At 34.9% G+C, this 18,406-nt stretch overlaps 1 protein-coding gene across 1 annotated transcript; it reads left to right on the top strand.

The window, feature by feature from the left end:
* The first annotated feature begins 6,586 nt into the window (after positions 1 to 6,586).
* Positions 6,587 to 18,026, top strand: LOC107846325 (secreted protein C-like). The gene is made up of 4 exons (XM_047400225.1): positions 6,587 to 6,742; positions 7,218 to 7,294; positions 13,868 to 14,187; positions 17,431 to 18,026. Exons 1-4 carry the CDS (start codon positions 6,587 to 6,589, stop codon positions 18,024 to 18,026), a joined length of 1,149 nt encoding a protein of 382 aa, XP_047256181.1.
* Positions 18,027 to 18,406: the final 380 nt, after the last annotated feature.

Below are 18,406 nucleotides of genomic sequence, written 5' to 3'. Positions count from 1 at the left end.
AAACAAAACAAACTCAACATGAAATTCATAAAGAAATCCATAAGCTTAAACTTAGAAAAGAGATTCTCGGGCTTCATAGACGAAAGAAGTCCATAAATGAACACTATGCATACCTGGGATGTGATTTCTTGAGGATTGACGGTGAAACCTTCTTGAATTTGAATCCCCAATAGAAACCTTAGATTTTTCTTAAGAGAAACTTGAGAGAAATTAGTATATTTTGGGTGAAGAATGGCTAAATCACATGTTATTGGGTTTAAATAGGGGTAGGAAATCAATCCTTTTAACCCTTGGGCGCGTCTTGTAATTTCAATAAAAGTTTCCCAAACTGGGCCCGTGGCGCAATACGACGCTATCGCGCCATGTCACTAGAATTTGACAATTGGGAAACTGAGGGATGGCACAACACGGAGCCATTGTGTTTCCCCTTCCTTCCTGACCTGGAACTTTGGCACGACATGGGGAAATCACGTTGAGACACTGGAAAAGGACAATTTCCATGTTTGCTTGTGGCACGGCGCACCACTGACAATATGGGACTGTTTTATGATGGAAACTTGAAATAGGCATAACTTCTTACCCGGTTATCGGATTTAAGCGAATCTTATATCGATAGAAATCTTATTGAATTTCCTACATGACAAACTTGAAAATTCCTCATCGAATAATCATCATTCAATTTAGAAGCTAGTACTAGGCATTATTGGGACAAAATTAGCTAGGAAACTTCGAGGTATTACAATAGGTCTGGCTCAATCATGAATATCCTTAATTTTGTATGATCCACCATAATACCATTCTTAGAAACTGTATGTCCTAGGAATTCGACAAACTTTAGCCAAAACTCTTGCTATAAGAATTTGGCAAAAAGCCTATGATCTCTCAAAGTGTGGAGCATAATCGTCAAATGTTGCTCGTGATCTTCCCTACTTCTTTTATAGACAAGAATATCATCAATGAAATAATCATAAAAGAGTTTAGATAAGTCCTAAAAATGTAGTTAATCAAGTCCATAAACACTGTTGGGGCATTGGTCAACCCAAAAGGCATTACTATGAATTCATAATAGCCATAATAAGTTATGAAGACTGTCTTAGGGATGTCCTCTACTCTAATCCTCAATTGATGGTAATTAAATATCAAATCAATCTTATAAAACACTGACACACCCTAAAGTTTGTCAAATAAATCACTGATATAAGGCAAATGATACTTATTCTTCATTGCCACCTTATTTTAGCTGCCCTGTAGTCGATACACATACGCATAGAACCATTCTTTTTCTTCACGGACAGAATAAGAGCACCCCAAGATGATACACTCAGCCTAATGAAACCCTTACCTAGAAGATCCTAAAGCTAAGAATTTAGCTTCTTTAGCTTGGTAGGAGCCATACGGTAATGTGCCATAGAAATAGGCCGGGTGTCTGACTCAAGGTCGATCACAAACTCAATATCACAATAGGAGAAAGGCTAGGTAGGTTGGTAGGGAAAACATTAGGATACTCACAGACCATAGAAACAAAGTTGAGAGAAGTTTCTTCACATCAACATCACAAAGATAGGTAAGATATGACTTTTAACCCCTTGCTATCAATCCTCTAGCCCAAAGATAAGAAATAATACCATCGATACGCAACTAAAAGAACCCTACCACACAATCAAGGGTGTGCCAAGCATGGCTAAGGTAATGGTCTTGGTAAAATAATCCAAGACCGTATGGTAAGAGGATAACCAGTTTATGCATAGAATCTCAGCAAAATCCACTACATCTAGTACAATAAGATCACTCTAAGTATTATACTCTCAAATGGTCACTAGACATGATCAATTAACATAATTTACTACTAAAAAATCATTTATGGGAGTATCTGTATATAATGGTAGAGATAAAAGCTCTAGGATGATGCTAACTATGGTGCATAGTAAGAAAAGACATGACTAAATGGATCCCTAATCAAATAAAGTAGTAGCTAGCTGATGGCATACTAAAATTGTACAGACTCTACCTCTAACCTCCCAAGTATAGCATACAACTAACCCCGTCCACCTTTAGACTGGGTACCTGAGTTACCACTTGCCCTATCTACCTGAGGACCTCCTCTGGAATCCTGGAGACTGCCCCTATAACCCTGTGCACTACCTCTAGCTAGATACAACATTACCCTGATTGGATGAATATTTTATACTGCAGGCTTGATCGTCTCATGCCAAGGATATTCTATGGAGAAATAGTCAATGACCCCATAATCATAATATATGTTGGGTACTCTGCTCTATCTAGAAGGTCCAAATGACCTAGAATTACCACCTCAGCCTAAATACGCTGACTGTGCACCCCTTGAGGATTGATTACTACTTTGACTATTGAAGTCACTATTATTAATTTGAAGTGCTTCCTAAACAGGTCTACTAGACTAACCTTAGTACTGATCTGATTGATGCTGAGGTTACCTACCCTGAAAATATCTGCCTTTGAATTGTGATCCATTGTGGTTCCTACCGCCCTTTAGACACAACCTTCTATCACCACCCTTTTGGTCCTCGTGATGCATCTCCTCCAAAGTATGAGCACAATAAAAAATATCCATGAAAGACTTGCCACCATCAATTAGATTCTAAGTGGCCATGCAAAGAGGAAGTCTCAGCCCTATGATAAAACACCAGATTTGTTCATACTTTATAGGTAAGATCATAGTGGCATGTTAATCCAACTCATAGAAACTCACTTCATACATAACAATATTATAGAACTCTGCTCCAAGTTGGTGAACTGATCCCTCAGGCACTCACACATTCTGTGAGGCATATATTTCTCCAAGAAAGCCTCAAAGAACTAAGTCCATATCATATGTAGAGATCCAACTGGACTGGAGTCCATATAACCTCTTCACATATGTCTGGATGCCTGATAAAACTAGAAGGTGGTTAAATCTATACCATGTGACTCTACTAGGACCACATTATAGAACCTCTCCTTTTAACTAGTCAGAAACTCAAATACATCCTCGCCTGAGGCCCTTGAAAATCTAGCGTAGAATTAATCTCAGAAATTAACCCAACATCTTCTGTTCACCAATAGTTATAACTAGCTAAGCTACTACCAATTGTGGAACTACAAGTGGTAGGGGAACTTCTGCTCTGGGAGCCACAATTCCTGGCTATGCTTCTAAATTATCACCATTCTAGGCTACTGACTAGTCCGCATCTGACGGTTTACCACCTACTAACCCTAATAACAAAATAGAACATATTTAAGTATTGAAGAAGATATAAACCCAGAGAGGCCTGGGATACCCCCTAGCCCACCAACTACTTGGGCCGCTAAACCTTTGGAGATATCTCTAGCTCAGAAGCAATAATTGGATCTGATAAAGGCTTCTTATCCTGACCCCTAGTTGGTGATGTAGCTCTAGCCTAACCTCGACCTTTGGGTCAACCTCAACATCTAATGGGTTACCTATTTACAGGATTGGGGTCTCCACCCATAAATATTATAGCCAATGTCCTAGCCATATATGAAAGAGTGAAATAAATGACAATTTAGAAACCAATATTGACTCAATGCATAAAAATAACTAAAGAAGGTGAGACTTTCCTAAGAATATCATGTTGTTTCCTGTAGTTAAGATACCGACATCATTGTACTGATTCGCAGGACGCTACTAGACACTTGCTTTTGAACCAACAACACCAGTGAACCTAGGCTTTGATACTAATTTATCACAACTCAATTTCTTGAGTCATGATGGCACCTACTCTAACCCACCAGTAGGTAAGTCAAAACATAACCTGAAATAATAAGTAATAGGCTAAATAGTGAAAACAAAAGAATGCAATATAGACATACATATAAATGATCTTACTAAAAAGTTAAGGAAAGAGGGGTTAAATATCCAAAAGAGTATACCCATGACTTGGTAAGGTCGGTATAAAAGCCATTAATTCTAAAATAGAGTACTAGATAGTGTCAAATATACATTTAGTCTTAAAGTATACAAAAGACTCCAAAAACAATAGAAGGATAGAGGATCAAAAAACAAGCATAAGGATGGTGTCAATGGGGTGGGTCATACTTAGATATACATTAAGGAAAAATGCAAAAGTGTAGTATGAGTACAAAAATATTAGAAACTCAATAAGCATCATAGACCGACTGAGCTAAATTATAGTAAGAGTATAATAAAATGCAAGAATGTAAAGTAAAGTCAGAAATAAGGGAAATAAATAAAAATAAAACTCCAAATTAGTCGATTATGATAATATGTAGAATAAGTAGATCAAAAGTTAAATCAGTCTAACTGTAAGCTTATTGGCCCTTCATAAATCCAGAAGGCATAAACAAGAAAGAAAAAACTCATCCGAGTCCCTATAAGCCCAATGGATACAAATAATATGTACTCTAATACAAGGATGGATTTATATATAATAATATCATAAATTTACCCACAGGTAAAACTTGCTCAAAACTTCTCCATAAACATAAATGTTGGACTTGAACTGAGACTAGAGAATAGGATTATGATAGAAAATACTACATATAAATCATAACTATCGGTCTTGAACTGGATCTTATAAGTAATCCAAAAGTAGTGAAATCCAAGGTTATAGCTTATCTTAAGTCCAATTAGTACTAAATTCCCAATTTGAGTGATCAAACCTATAATCGATGTGGGTTTTAGTCATTAATCCTAAGTAGGTTTTAAGGATTGAATACTATTCTACCTCAAGTACCAAAGCTAATTGGAGCTCATTAATATGACTAAGTCGTGCTAAGGCTCAAGATTTAGTCTAAGTTAACAAATAAAATCCAGGTTTGTAGGGAACTAACTTAGGCAATTAACATAAAGAGAGGGTCGATAGGGCCTACTACTAGTCCCGAAATCCCATACAAAGGAAAGAACCTACCCAAACCTAGAATAAGCCTCATAATTCCACCAAAAAGTACTAAGTAAATCCAAACTAATCCTAAGGTATCAAAAGAGACTAATGTGAATAAAGACTGGGTTGAGTTCTACAAAAAAGCTCTTTATCGGCTAACTTAATCAATAAATACCAAGTCATCAATCGAGTGGTAAATACCCATCCATAGCTAGGATAATACTACACTAATACCATAGAAAACTCAGTTTAGAGAAAAGGAAAGCCTAGGCTACTTGGATGCTACTAAAAGCTTGCCAAGTCCTCTACTCCACACCTTTTTCCTTTTGAAAAGACTATGAATGCTGTCATGCTATCAAAATAATAATCTACATATTAAAATGATAACATTGATACCCATATCACATATAAATACTCTGGGTCAACAATCAGATAAAAAATTCCCTCGGGATGCACTTGTGGGATCATGAAATCGTAATCATCCGTGTATTCATCTAAGATCAAGGATCATTTACCCTTCAAAGCGGGTAGGATTTGGTATTTTTGATCTTTTATTAGTTGGTTTGATACTTTAGAGGTTATACCCCGTGGTATTGACTTGCTTCGTTAGTATTTAGACAGGGTTCAAGAAATTTAAAATAGGTTGCGAATAATTAGAGTAGGCAAAAGAGTTATGCTAATCCCAGACTTCACGCTTTAAATTTTGGAGTTAGAAATCTAGTTTTACCTCAATTATTTCCCATGAAAGGAATGATGAGGTTTAAAAAGAGAGACAAGCTCAACCACAGGTATATTAGTCCATTTGAGACACTTCAGATAATTGGGGAGTAGTTTATGAGTTGGCCTTACCCCCTAAATTTTCAGCCCCCAATCTAGTTTTCTATGTATTAATTTTGTGAATTTATATTTTGAATAATCCTGACATACTTCATGGGGATTCAGTTCAGTTGGATGAGACGATGACCTTTATGGAGGAGTTCGTTGCTATATTAGCCGCAAATATTAGACGATTGTATTTTAGAGTTATTCTAGTTGTTAAGATTCAGTGAGACACCATCTAGTCAAAGAGGATACCTGGGACACCGAGCATGAGATACATCTCTAGTATCCCTACTTGTTCGATCCTTCAGGTACTTCTTGATCCTTTACATTCGCGGGCAAAAGTACTTTTAGTAGTGAATATTATAATAACCCTCCAGGTCATTTCCAATATTTTTGTGATTTTTATGTATTTAGATCTTTCTCATATTTTTTCTAATTTATTTATGACTTGCTGAGACTAACAGTTTGATTACCGATTATTTTGTTTGATTTTGAGGGAAAGTTTCCTATTTTGGAGATTTTGTTGTTAAAAAAAGGGCACCGAACCTGAACTTTAGGTAAAGGACTTTGATGTCAATTCCAATAATTTAGTTAGCTCCATAGTATTTATTCTAGTCTAGGACACCTTTGGTTTGGGTACTAAGGCTCCCGAACTAAATTTGGGCTATTGGTAAGATTTGGCTAAAGTGGACACTTAGTAGTGGGCCCATTTCTAATCAAAATGACAAATACGAATTTTGATGGTATCGTTGAGTTTGGAATGATGAATTTGGTAGGGTAGTATAGTTTTTTTTTCATTCATGGGCTTCCAAATAAATTCTGAGGGCATGATCATAAACGTCTAGCCAAGTTGCTGATGCTGGTGCATTTAGAGCAGGCCATGAATGACCTTCGTGATCACAAGGCCTTGGATACATTTGCGGAAGTCAAATATCCCTGACCTCCACAGCGATCCATCATTCACGTTTGCAAAAGATCTGCTAGTTGATCTATGCAAGCCTCTTTTATGTGATTGTGGTGAACCAACCACACTCGTGAAGGTCTGTTTGAGTTAGTCTTCAAGTTTGTGGGGTCCCTCATTCATGAAGAGGGACCCCAAGCAGTATTAAATACTAACTATCCCAATTTTTAGCTCATTTATTGCAAGTCCTAATACTATTAAAACCCTAGGAAGCTTAGAAATAGTGCGAGATTAATTATTGGGCATTGAGAGTAAGTTGGAAACTTTGTTGTTGTCATTTACTCATCTTTATTTTTTGTAAGCCTTTGATTAAATTTTATCTTAATTATTCGATTTAACTTTGAATCTCTAGATTACTTTGTGGGCTATCTTCAATTCCACTCACTTTTGAGGGTAAATGATCCTTGAGTTTAGAGGGATGTATGGATGATTTTGATTTTGTGATTCCGCAAGCGAGTCCCACATGAGATTGGTTTAATTTTTGACCTAGAGCATTTATATGCAATACGGGTATCTATATTCTCATCTTAATGTGTAGATTGTTATTTTGATAGCGTGGCAACATCCAGAGGCTTCTCAGAATGGAAAAGCTGTGGAGTAGAGGTCTTGGCAAACTTTTGGAGGTGTCCAAGTAGTCTAGGCTTACTGTTCTTCTAGAATGAGCCTTATTATAGTATTAGTGTAGTATTATGCCATCTATGGGTGGGTATTTATGACCCGGTTGATGACTTGGTATTTATTGATTAAGTTAGCCGATTAGGGATCTTTGTAGTGGAATTCAGCCTAGTTTTTCTTCACACTGGTTTATTTTGATGCCTTAGGATTAGTTTTGATTTACTTAGTACCTTGGGATGAAATTATTAGCCTTAGTCTTGGTTTAGGTAGGTATTTTCCTTAGTATGAGATTTTAGGACTGGTAACAGGCTCCGTTGGCCCTCTCTTTAGGTCAATTGCCTAAATTAGTTTCTTATAGACCTAAGAGGCCTTTATTTTTAACCTTAGACTAAATCTTGGGCCTTAGGATGACTTAGTCAAATTAACAAGCTCCGATTATCTTTGGTGCTCGGGGTAGAATAGTATTTGATTCTTAAAAACTTATCCTTAGGATTAATGACTAAAACCCACATCGTTTATAGGTTTGACTACCCGAATGAGGAATTTAGTACTAATTGGACTTAAGAGAAGCTATAACTTTGTATTGTCACAACTTTTTGCCTACTTATCAGTCCTGATTCAAGTCCGACATATTTCATTTATGCGTGTTATTTTATATCAAAATCTTATTCTCTAGTCCCAATTCAAGTTTAAAATTTATATTCATGGTGAAGTTTCAAATACGTTTTACTCGTGGTTAACTTTCTAATATTATTATAGATTAATCCATCCTTGTATTAAAGTACTTTTTTCTTGTACCCGACTTGCTTATGGGGGATCAGATGGGTATTTCTTTCTTGTTTGTGCCTTATGGGCTTATGGGGACCCAATAAGGTTGTAGTTAGATTTCTTTTACATTTGAGTTACTTATTCTACATATTTATCATAATCGCTCGACTTGGAGTATTGTTTTTATTTATTTCCTTTATTTCTGACTTTAGTTTACATTCTCACATTTTATTTTACTCGAACTATAATTTAGCTTAATCGGCCATAATGCATACTGAGTGACCATTGTTTTGGTACTGTACATCTTTTCTTAATGCAGATGTGATTATGATCCATTACCATTAACATTATCCTCAGGCCTGTTGCTGCCTCAAAAATAGGGTGAGCTTTTAGATCCCAAAGTTGATTCTCTCTCCTTCTGCTATTTTTTGATAGTATTTTGTATACTTCAAGACTACATCTATATTTGACACTGTCTAGTACTCTATATTTGATTTAGTGGATCTTGTACCAACCTTATCAGGTTATGGGTACTCTCTTGGATGTTTTACCCCTCTTTCCTCTATTTTTCAATATGATCATATTTATATATATATCTGCTTAGTACTTTATCACATGCTTTCATTCTGTATTCTTTTATATCTGCTATTTAGCCCATCACTTTTCCTTTCAGGCTATGGTTTTGCTTACCTACTGGTGAGTTAGAGTAGGTGCCATCATGACTCAAGAAATTGGATTGTGACAAACACGCTTAACTTTGATATACTGATAATATCTAAAATCATGATTCCTTTAGGAGTGCTCCAAATCTCTCAACATAATGTCTATATCCCCCTCTTAGTTCAAGAGTTTGTAGAAGTAAGACTGACATCTCTTTCAAATGAGTGCATCCCCCATCAATATTTTGCCATCCTCATCCTTGATACATTTTACCTCATCGAGGCCTCAATCCTTTTTTTCTTTGGTGTTGGTTAGTCGGTACAACTTATTATTCCCATCTATGTCCTCCAATTCTACATACATACGTAAAAAAATTACCTTTTGCATCGTCATAACTGCCAAGCTTGACTCCCTCTTTGCCATCTTGTAGATTTTCTTACTCTTCCTATTTTCCTCCTTGTACTTACTCTCTACCTACTTTACGTACTCCACCTTTTTTGCTTCCACTTTTCATTGAACATTCGAATTCCACCATCAATCCCCTTGATGCACACCAACATGTCCTCTACAGATCCTCAGTACTTCTCTAGAAGATTCCCTAATACATCTAGACATACTATCTTTATCCCCATTACTGACGCCCCCATATATCGCTAATAATTTCTTCTTCATTGCCTGAGCACTGACCATAGACAAAAAATCCCAATTGATTCTTGACCGGTTAAACATAACTTTCTCCTTTCTCTTATTTTTAATATGCTATACAAAATCATACTTGACAATAATATTTTGATAGAAAGAATTTTCACTTATTTTATTTCCCTTGGTCTCCATTTATTTACTTAAATAGAAGGGAAAATAAATCAAACAAGTAGAATAACTTGAAGTCATGACGATCCCGCACAATTGTTTATAATCAACATGTCAGCTAAGTTAAATAAAAAATGAGGTTATATTGATCTATTTTGGTTTGCATGCCAAAATTTTGAAAGACATTTTTACCTCTTGGTAGTTTGAAATCATGTTTATGATTTGTGAGTGATCCAATATGATGTACTAGGTTGAGTACAACATACCATACCAATCTGTCGCTTTGCATGTCATAGTTCTGAAACATATTTTTCCTTTTTTTATTTGCAGCTATGAAACTATAACGATGCGATATAATTTGTATAATAATCTAATATGGCAATTAAGTTGAATATAACATAAAGTTATATTGAATTATCATTACTTGCATGTCACAATTCTAAAATGTTTTTTTTTTCTCTTTTTTATTTGTAGATTTGAAATTATAGTGATCCAACATGATTTTGCCTAATTCAACATGACATGTAAGTTTGAATATAGTGTAAAGTTATATTAATTCATCATGAATTGCTATAACGACTCGAAAATACACCCTGGTCACCACATGGTGCTTACAGTCCCGAAAGACCTCAAGCTACCCATGACTGGTACCTACTGTAGGCACTGAATAAAATCTCAAAGAAACTATATGCAGATTTTAACTGAAAGTCCATAAGATTTTAAAAACTATAGTCAATACTGAAACATGATGTTAACGTCTAAAAACATACTAAAAACTGACTAACTGTCTGTACTGGTCTGAAAGCCTCTAATTGAATAACTGAGGAGTTGATGGGACAAGGCCCCAACAAACTCCGACTGTCTTCTAAAATCGAGAAACTAAAACAACATAATTGGTCCTCAAAACATGAGGACTCACCACTGCTATTGCTACTGGTGTGCTGGAATAACTAGGTACGGTCGAGAACTTAAGCGTCCGAACCTATGATATGAAACAACATAGCACAAGAAACGAGTATGCAATCAGTACTTTGAATGTACTAGTATGCTAAATGAGGTAGGCTAATATGCATGGTTTTATGTGTATGAGTAATAACTGTCTGAATACATAACATGGGATAACTGAACATGAAGTAATAACTATCTGCATAATATAAGATAACTTAGTGAACATGCATGAAGCAAAGACTGACTGGTTAGCATGAGATTACTGAACATCAATGTGTGAAAGCTGTAAAATTTGAGAGTGCATGACCAAACATATAATATGTTTTTGATATAGTCTGTAACTAAAATACTAAAATCTGATAACTGAATAACTGAATAACTGATAAAATGTATGTTATGGTCAAACAAACCTGAACTGAGTTTTGTACTGAATACTAAAACTGAAACTGTGGGAGGTATAATCTAACCAAAATGTCCCAGTCTGAGCTGATCGGGGTCCAACCTGTCATCCCAGTTGGAAGGGTTCTAGTACCGTGCCATAGGTACTAACACTGGCTGTGAGTCAACCCTATTTGGCAGAAAGATATTTTATCAACCCTCACTGGCAGGAAAACTAATGTGAGATGTGTTAACCCTTATCTGGAAAGAAGATATCTTAACCTACATTGGCTATGTAGTTCTGTAACTCAGGGATTGCTACTAAGGATCAAACCCTATACTAACAGGAATGCCCTTATCCCTGGGTTTGCTCAGTGCTGAATCCCACTCCCAATTGGACTGGCACTGATTACGGGACTAAGCTAAGCTTAACTAAAAAGGGAATTGACTTGGATTAATGAATTGTTTTAAGTTTGACTGATATGATAACTGACTGAACTGATAATCCTCATACGTGTTTGAAACTATTCTGAAATTACTGGGACTAGGTAAGCAACTAAATTTTGAGCATTTATAACCCCCAGGACTCGATAACAATAACAACAGGGTCACATGAAACTTTGAAACCATGGAAGAAAATTATTGTTCATAATTATTCACTTAAGCATTTCATCAAATACATGGGGACCAAGACTTTGACATGAGGTTACTTATAGACATGATGAGATAGAACAATCACATGAAAAAATCATAAACTGAAGATTTATTCTGAAATTCTCATGAACATGATATGGAACCACAATATTTAAAACATACTATAATTCATTCCACTTGAAAACAAATTCCAAAATCTTAAATTGTAAACATGCAATAAGTAGTCATTGTTCAAAACCCTATCATTTAGGCATTTCATCAAACACTTGAAATTTATGGTTTAAACAAGCTTGAGAATAATTTTAAAAATTGTAGTAATAGCATGATTTCACTTTTAAGATCATCAATTAGGGTTTAAATTCAACAAATAACCCATTCAAACATATAAGGTTTAATATCACCAATACTTCCATGAAAACACGATAAAAATTCAAAATTCATGTAAGTTCATGGACAAAATTCATAAAATTTGTAATTAGGGCTGCTTTAAATAAAAATAGATTGTAAACATCATGTACAATCAAAATCCATAAATGCTTCATGGAGATAAATCATTATAAATATGTAATTTTATGATTTTAAAACATAAAAAATGGATTCTTGGACTTCATGGGTGAAAAGGGCCCATGGATGAACATCTAACATACCTTAGAGCTTTAATCTTGGAAGATAATTAACTTTTATTGAACGTTCTTGGATTGGGAACCATAAATTCTTGATAATCTTGTAAAGAGTGTAATGGAGTCTTGAAATTATTAGGAGATTTCCTTAAGAAGAAACCCTAATCTTGTTCTTGGAAATAAAGAGGGTTAAGGGCTTTTGAAACTTATTTATTATGACTAAGTACGTGTATGGGCTGTTTTATGTCGTGGGAGGTGAGGGAAAAGACCAAAATACCCCTTTGAAACTGTTTAAGGGTGAGTTTGATTGAGTGAGGTCATGGATGATGAATTGGGCTGATAAGTCATCACTTAGGTGATGGCCCATCACCCCAGGTCGTCACTTAGAATCTGGAGGCTAATGACTTGGGTTGATAAGTCATCACATAGGTGACGGCCCATCATCTCAGATCGTCACTTTGTTGATAGGTTGACATGGTGGAGTAAAATGGGTATAACTTTTTGCTCCGATATCGAATTAAGGTGAAACCAAATGCATTGGAAAGAAGATTCAAAGATATTTATTTTGATATATATAGTAGTCCACGTAACTAATTAGGTATAAGGATTAATAGTCATTGAAAGTTGACCCAAGATGAAATGTTTGCTAAAACTAAATCAATAGAAGTGTTCTCAACTTGTCTTTGAGTTTGGAGATTTTTCTGACCTCGACTGATATAAAGGGACATTTTCACACTATAGTATTGATCATCACACATATATAGATATAAAATCATTGGGTTTGGATCTGTATACTTAGGAACAACGATTTGAATTCTAGCCCCAAAACGTGGGGTGTTACACTTGCATGCCATAAATTTGAAATGTACTTTTCCTCTTGTTTGATTGTAGCTTCAAAATTGTGTTGATCCAGTGGGATGTGTAAGTAATTCTCAAGTCAAGTAGGTTGAGTGTAGTATGAAGTCTATCGTTCTGCCATGACTTTCATAGTTGCAACCACAGTTCTTAAATATAGTGTTTCCTTTTTATTTATAGTTGTGAAATCAGGATGATTCTACATGATTTGTAAATAACCCAACAAGATATGTGGTAAATATAACATGAAGAAGTCATGCCTATTTGTTTTCATTATTGAGCTTTGGCAGCAGCCCATTACACACTCGAGTATCTATTTAACAATGTGATAGCTCTAAATTCTTAAAATAACAATATATCTACTGTATTTTCACAAGTGGGGCCTTGAGAGAGTGGTGTGTACGTAGTCTTATTTTTGCCTTGTGAATAGAGATCATCTCCGATAGACCCTCAACTAAAGTAACGGATATAAAAAATATAGTATGAAAAGCAAATACAATTGTGAAGAAGCCATGATGAAAATAACTACGAAAAATAAAGTAGCCATAAAAATAATATGATAACCTATACAAGAGAACCATATCAATAATAAAAGATTAAAGAACACGACGACGACGAAAACGACAACAACAGCAACAACAACATCAACAACAACAATTAATAATAATAATAATAGTAATAGTAATAATAGTAATAATAATAGTAATAATAATACTAATAATAGTAATAGTAATAATAATACTAATAGTAATAATAATACTAATAGTAGTAGTAGTAATAATAATAATAATAATTACAATAATTAATAATAAGAATAATAATAGTAATTGCAATAATAATAATAATAATAGTTATAATAATACTAATAATAGTAATAGTAATAATAATACTATTAGTAGTAGTGACAGTGGCGGTGGTCGCAGTGGTGGCGGTAGTGGTAGCGGGGGTGGTGGTGGTAGTGATACTAGTGGTCATAGTGGTAGTGGTGGTAGTAGTGGAAGTGGTAGTGGTAGTAATAGTGGTGGTAGTAGTAGTAGCCGTAGTCGTAGTAATAGTAGTAGTCGTAGCCGTAGTCGTAGTCGTAGTCGTAGTAGTGGTGGCGGCGGCGGCGGCGGTAGTGGTGGTAATGGTAGTAGTGGTAGTGGTAGTGGTCGTAGTAGTAGTCGTCTCAACGGCGGCAGTAGCAGCGGCGACAACAGTAGCTGGAGCAGGAGCAGTAGCAGGAGCAATAATTATAATAATACTAATAATAATAGTAATAATAGTACTACTACTACTACTAATAATAATAGTAATAACAATAACAATAATAATAATAAGAACAACAACAATAACAATAACAACAACAATAATAATAATAATAACAACAATAATTATAATAATAACAATAATAATAATAATAATAATAATAATAATAATAATAATAATAATAATAATCATAACAACAACAACAACAACAACAACAACAACAATAATAGTAATAATAATAATAATAATAATAGTAAGAATAATAATAGTAGTAGTAATGATAATAATAATAGTAATAATAATAATATGATACAAGCCAAATTGCCTATGGACCTTTGGATGAGATACGTATGATGCTCGAGGTGCTTGATGACTCCTTAGTGCTATTCAAAGATGCCACATGGATGAATATTACCATTAAGGAGGGTCAAAGGACATTGAAGAAGTTGAAGGAGTGCCAAACAGGACTCAAAAGCCCCTTGGAAGGGTCATGGACCTAAGACACTTTGGATCCGCTCTAGCATTTCAAGAGCGGGTCAAAACAGCCCCTAGTGGGCCTTTTTTAATATTTGAGTCAACTTTGGACCCTAATTATGTAATATTTATCCAAAGAGAAAAGATATTATTCCCCCCTAACCCCCTACCCCAATTTTCTTTCTTCTTTAGACCCTCCCTCCTTCCTTTCTTCTCTTCCATCCCCCCTCCCCCCTCCTCCTTTTCCAGCACCCCCTTCCTCTTCTCCCACCCTATGTAGTTACCTTTTACAAGATAATTCACATTTAAAAGAAAAAAATAAACTCATATTAGATGATTAGGAGCTCAGATTTTTCAGCAAATTTTTGCCAAAAAATACCATCCCTACTGACCAAATCATCAATTTTCCCACACTAAATTCATCTGAAATCGACAACCAAATCCAACCCCCATAGAAAATACCATAAATTAGTGATCAAAAGTTCAATCTATCTGATAAATCCCATCAAATCAATACCAAATTCTCTAAAATCAAGGGAATATTCTGGTGAAACTCACAAAAAATGATCAAAATAGACCTAAAAAAATATGAGTAAAATTAACATTACCGTTGCTACTTATGTATAGGTTCAAATAATTTTTTGCCATGACCTAATAGTATATAGTGTACAAGCAGAAACAACTTATGTGCAATAAAAAGAAATGAAACATTCATTTTATACAAGAACAATAAGTTCTATTCTAGTAGTTCATTTTTTGGGCTCAATGATGTTCTTTATGCACTCAATTTTACCAAGATATATATTGGTAGGGTGGTGGAGGGGAGCTGGTGGTGGTGTATTTGGTAGTTGAAGGAGGAGTGGGGTTGGGGTTGATGGGTTTGAGGAGGATAACTTAGGGGGTGAGGGTAGAAAAAGAGGACGGGGATTTTTATTTTTTTTATATATAAATATTAGTGGGTTATTTAAAAAATAAAATAAAGATTCACGCATTTTTTTCTTTTTCTTTTTTAAAAAATGCCATATCAGCATTAGGAATGAAATTAATTCACTTTAAAGATTTAAAGGGGGTAATAAATGAACGTTAAGTTTAAGTGCTAAAGTAAGTTGAGCGAACAAGTTCAAGGGTGAAATGATGTCTTTTCTCTTAGCCAAACTATAAATACTTGGTAGCTAGGCTTATTTTAGTTAGTTTCTATTGATTGGTAATGATGAATTCATGAACCTCCGTTGGGAGTGTTTTGAGAGCTTGGAAAAATAAATGTTTATCTTTGATTAGAAATGTCGGTTGTAAGGGAGATTAAATCCCCTTTGCGGTCACATAAGAGTTAGGTGCTATTGGTAATCTTAAAGGGAGTTTTTTGGATTTGATACACCCTTTGATTGCCCTTTTATTATCATATTTGTGTCTATCTTTGATATTCTTTCTCTCTATATTTACTTTTTCAGAATTAGATTCAAGTCTTTATGGTGAGAATCGTATCATTTGGTATCAGAACCGAGCATGATTTTGTTCCTACGGAGTCAAATCTTGGATCTAGTCATCTTAGAAAATCAAAAATCACAAAATAAATTTACTATTCATGTTTTAGGTCTTAGGTTAAATTTTAAGTTTGTTATTTTTATTATTTATTGTGTTTCTAGTATTATAATTATGTTCTCTAACACTATACGAGTCTATAAATCAAATTTGAATCAAATCGGAGCTTATTTGAGTGTTCTATCCTTGTTGGAAGCTCGGGTTGAAGAAGTTTGAGGTGAATTACAATCTAAAGATTTTGGTGAAGAATTTGGAAAAATTGATGTTAATAATGAGTTGACAAGGCTAAGAAGTGTCTACATTCAAAATTTCAACTCATTCCAAGATCCGGAGAAAAAATTAGAAAGATTGATGTTCTTGGTGTTCTTGAGGAGATTGTTATATTCATGTTGAAATTTCAGCCAAAGGTGCTTGTTTGATCCAAAAATAAGGAATAAAAAAAGAGTGAAAAGTGTTTGTGCTAAGGCATCTACAAATATTCCAAGGATATCCCAACGAAAGAGGACACAAAGGACCAATTAGAAGGCATTTCGGCCAATTCAAAGGTATGGGGCAACCAACTTGCTTTGTAAGTGCTCCCAAGGTGCTGCAACACCTCAAAATATTAGCATCTACGTCCTTTCTGCCTTGGACCTATGCCCCACCTACTTGACTAGGTCCCCAAACGCAGATCTGCCCCTCCTAACACAGATCAAGTCCCAAACGCAAAATTCAAGCCTCAAAACTCAATTCAATACTTAAATTACTCCATTGCTCAAGGTTTGATTCCTTAGTTTCATTTTCTTGATTCCTAAACTCATCTTTTGATTCTTAAACTACTCAAAAACTAAGTAATTCATCTACTATGTTGATTGATTGGTTCTTGAGTCCCATTTCTTTCATCATCTAATCTCCTTCAAGTTTTTCTCTTTTTCAATTCGTTGTGATTCCTTGATTCAAGTCCTTAAGTAATTTTTAGTTTGAGTCATTCAAATAAGAATCCACTCTAGCCGTAAGTAGAGATTGACACCTTATTTATCACCATAGTACAAACAACTTTCAATATTTGCCGCTCCAATTGTGAGGATCACAAAGGTGAGATTCATATGAGTGTTGGTGAGGAGCTTTACTACTAATCTTGTTTGTTCATTTTGTAGGTACAAGGTGATATAAGGAAGTATGTCTTCGTTTGCCTTGTATAATTGTGGCTACAACATAGGAGACTATGATTATGGTGAAGATAGTTATGGCTATGAAGAAAAGAGAGATTATGGAGGCTATGAATATAGTCATAATCAAGAGTTGGATGAAAATGAGGGCTACTATTCTGAAGGAGAATGTGAGATAAATGATAATCCTAGTTCTTATAGTGAGTTTGTAGATGATGAAGAGCTTTGCAATGGTTCTTATAAGGAAAATAGGGCATGTGAGGAGTATTACACTTTCCACTCTGAGCCTAGAGGTGATGTAAGGTATAACCCATTCATTTACAAATCTTATGAGGATCCTGGTGAGAATGTACGTGAGGATTATGAAGTTTCATATTCCTCATCTTGTAGTACTTCTTATCAAGGTCAAATCGATGAGAATGGTTATGCTAACTATAGTAGAGGTTGCTCTATGGAAATACAAAAGCATGCATCTCCAAAGACTAAGGGTACTACATCTTTCTCTTCTTATCCCAGTGACCAAACGTATGGAAATGGGAACCAAGGTAGATATGGAGGGTATAGTAGGAGTCAAGATCTTCCTACTCTCTCCATCTTTCTAAGAGATTCGGGTCTCGAAGAATATCTTTATAAGTATTTTCCTTAGCCAATCCTTAGGGTATTCTTATGTACCCCACATGATTTCAAATTAAACAAAACCATGGCCACCAAGGCCTTTTCAATCCATCCAAAACTATTTAAATCATTCATATCATTTAGGGTTCCATTACAAGTTTAAACCATGCATAAGTTCCATTAAAAATCAATATTATAGTAAAAACATTGTTATAGGCATTTTATCAAACACATTGAGGACATAGTATTTTTGAAACCAAAGCCCATTACCAAAGAACCATTCTCATGCAACCAATTATCCAAAACCACCATTAATGCATATAAGAGCATAATTAAAACATAGAAAAACCATTGTTCTCTTTCCTCATCTTGTTTTAAGGCATGTTCTCTTTCCTCATTGTTAGTTCCAAC

This window comes from Capsicum annuum, chromosome 11 (genome assembly GCF_002878395.1).
Source record: "Capsicum annuum cultivar UCD-10X-F1 chromosome 11, UCD10Xv1.1, whole genome shotgun sequence".
Classification (NCBI taxonomy): domain Eukaryota; kingdom Viridiplantae; phylum Streptophyta; class Magnoliopsida; order Solanales; family Solanaceae; genus Capsicum; species Capsicum annuum.
Note: the sequence above shows the minus strand (reverse complement) of the source record. Positions and strands in the feature narration are given on the sequence as shown.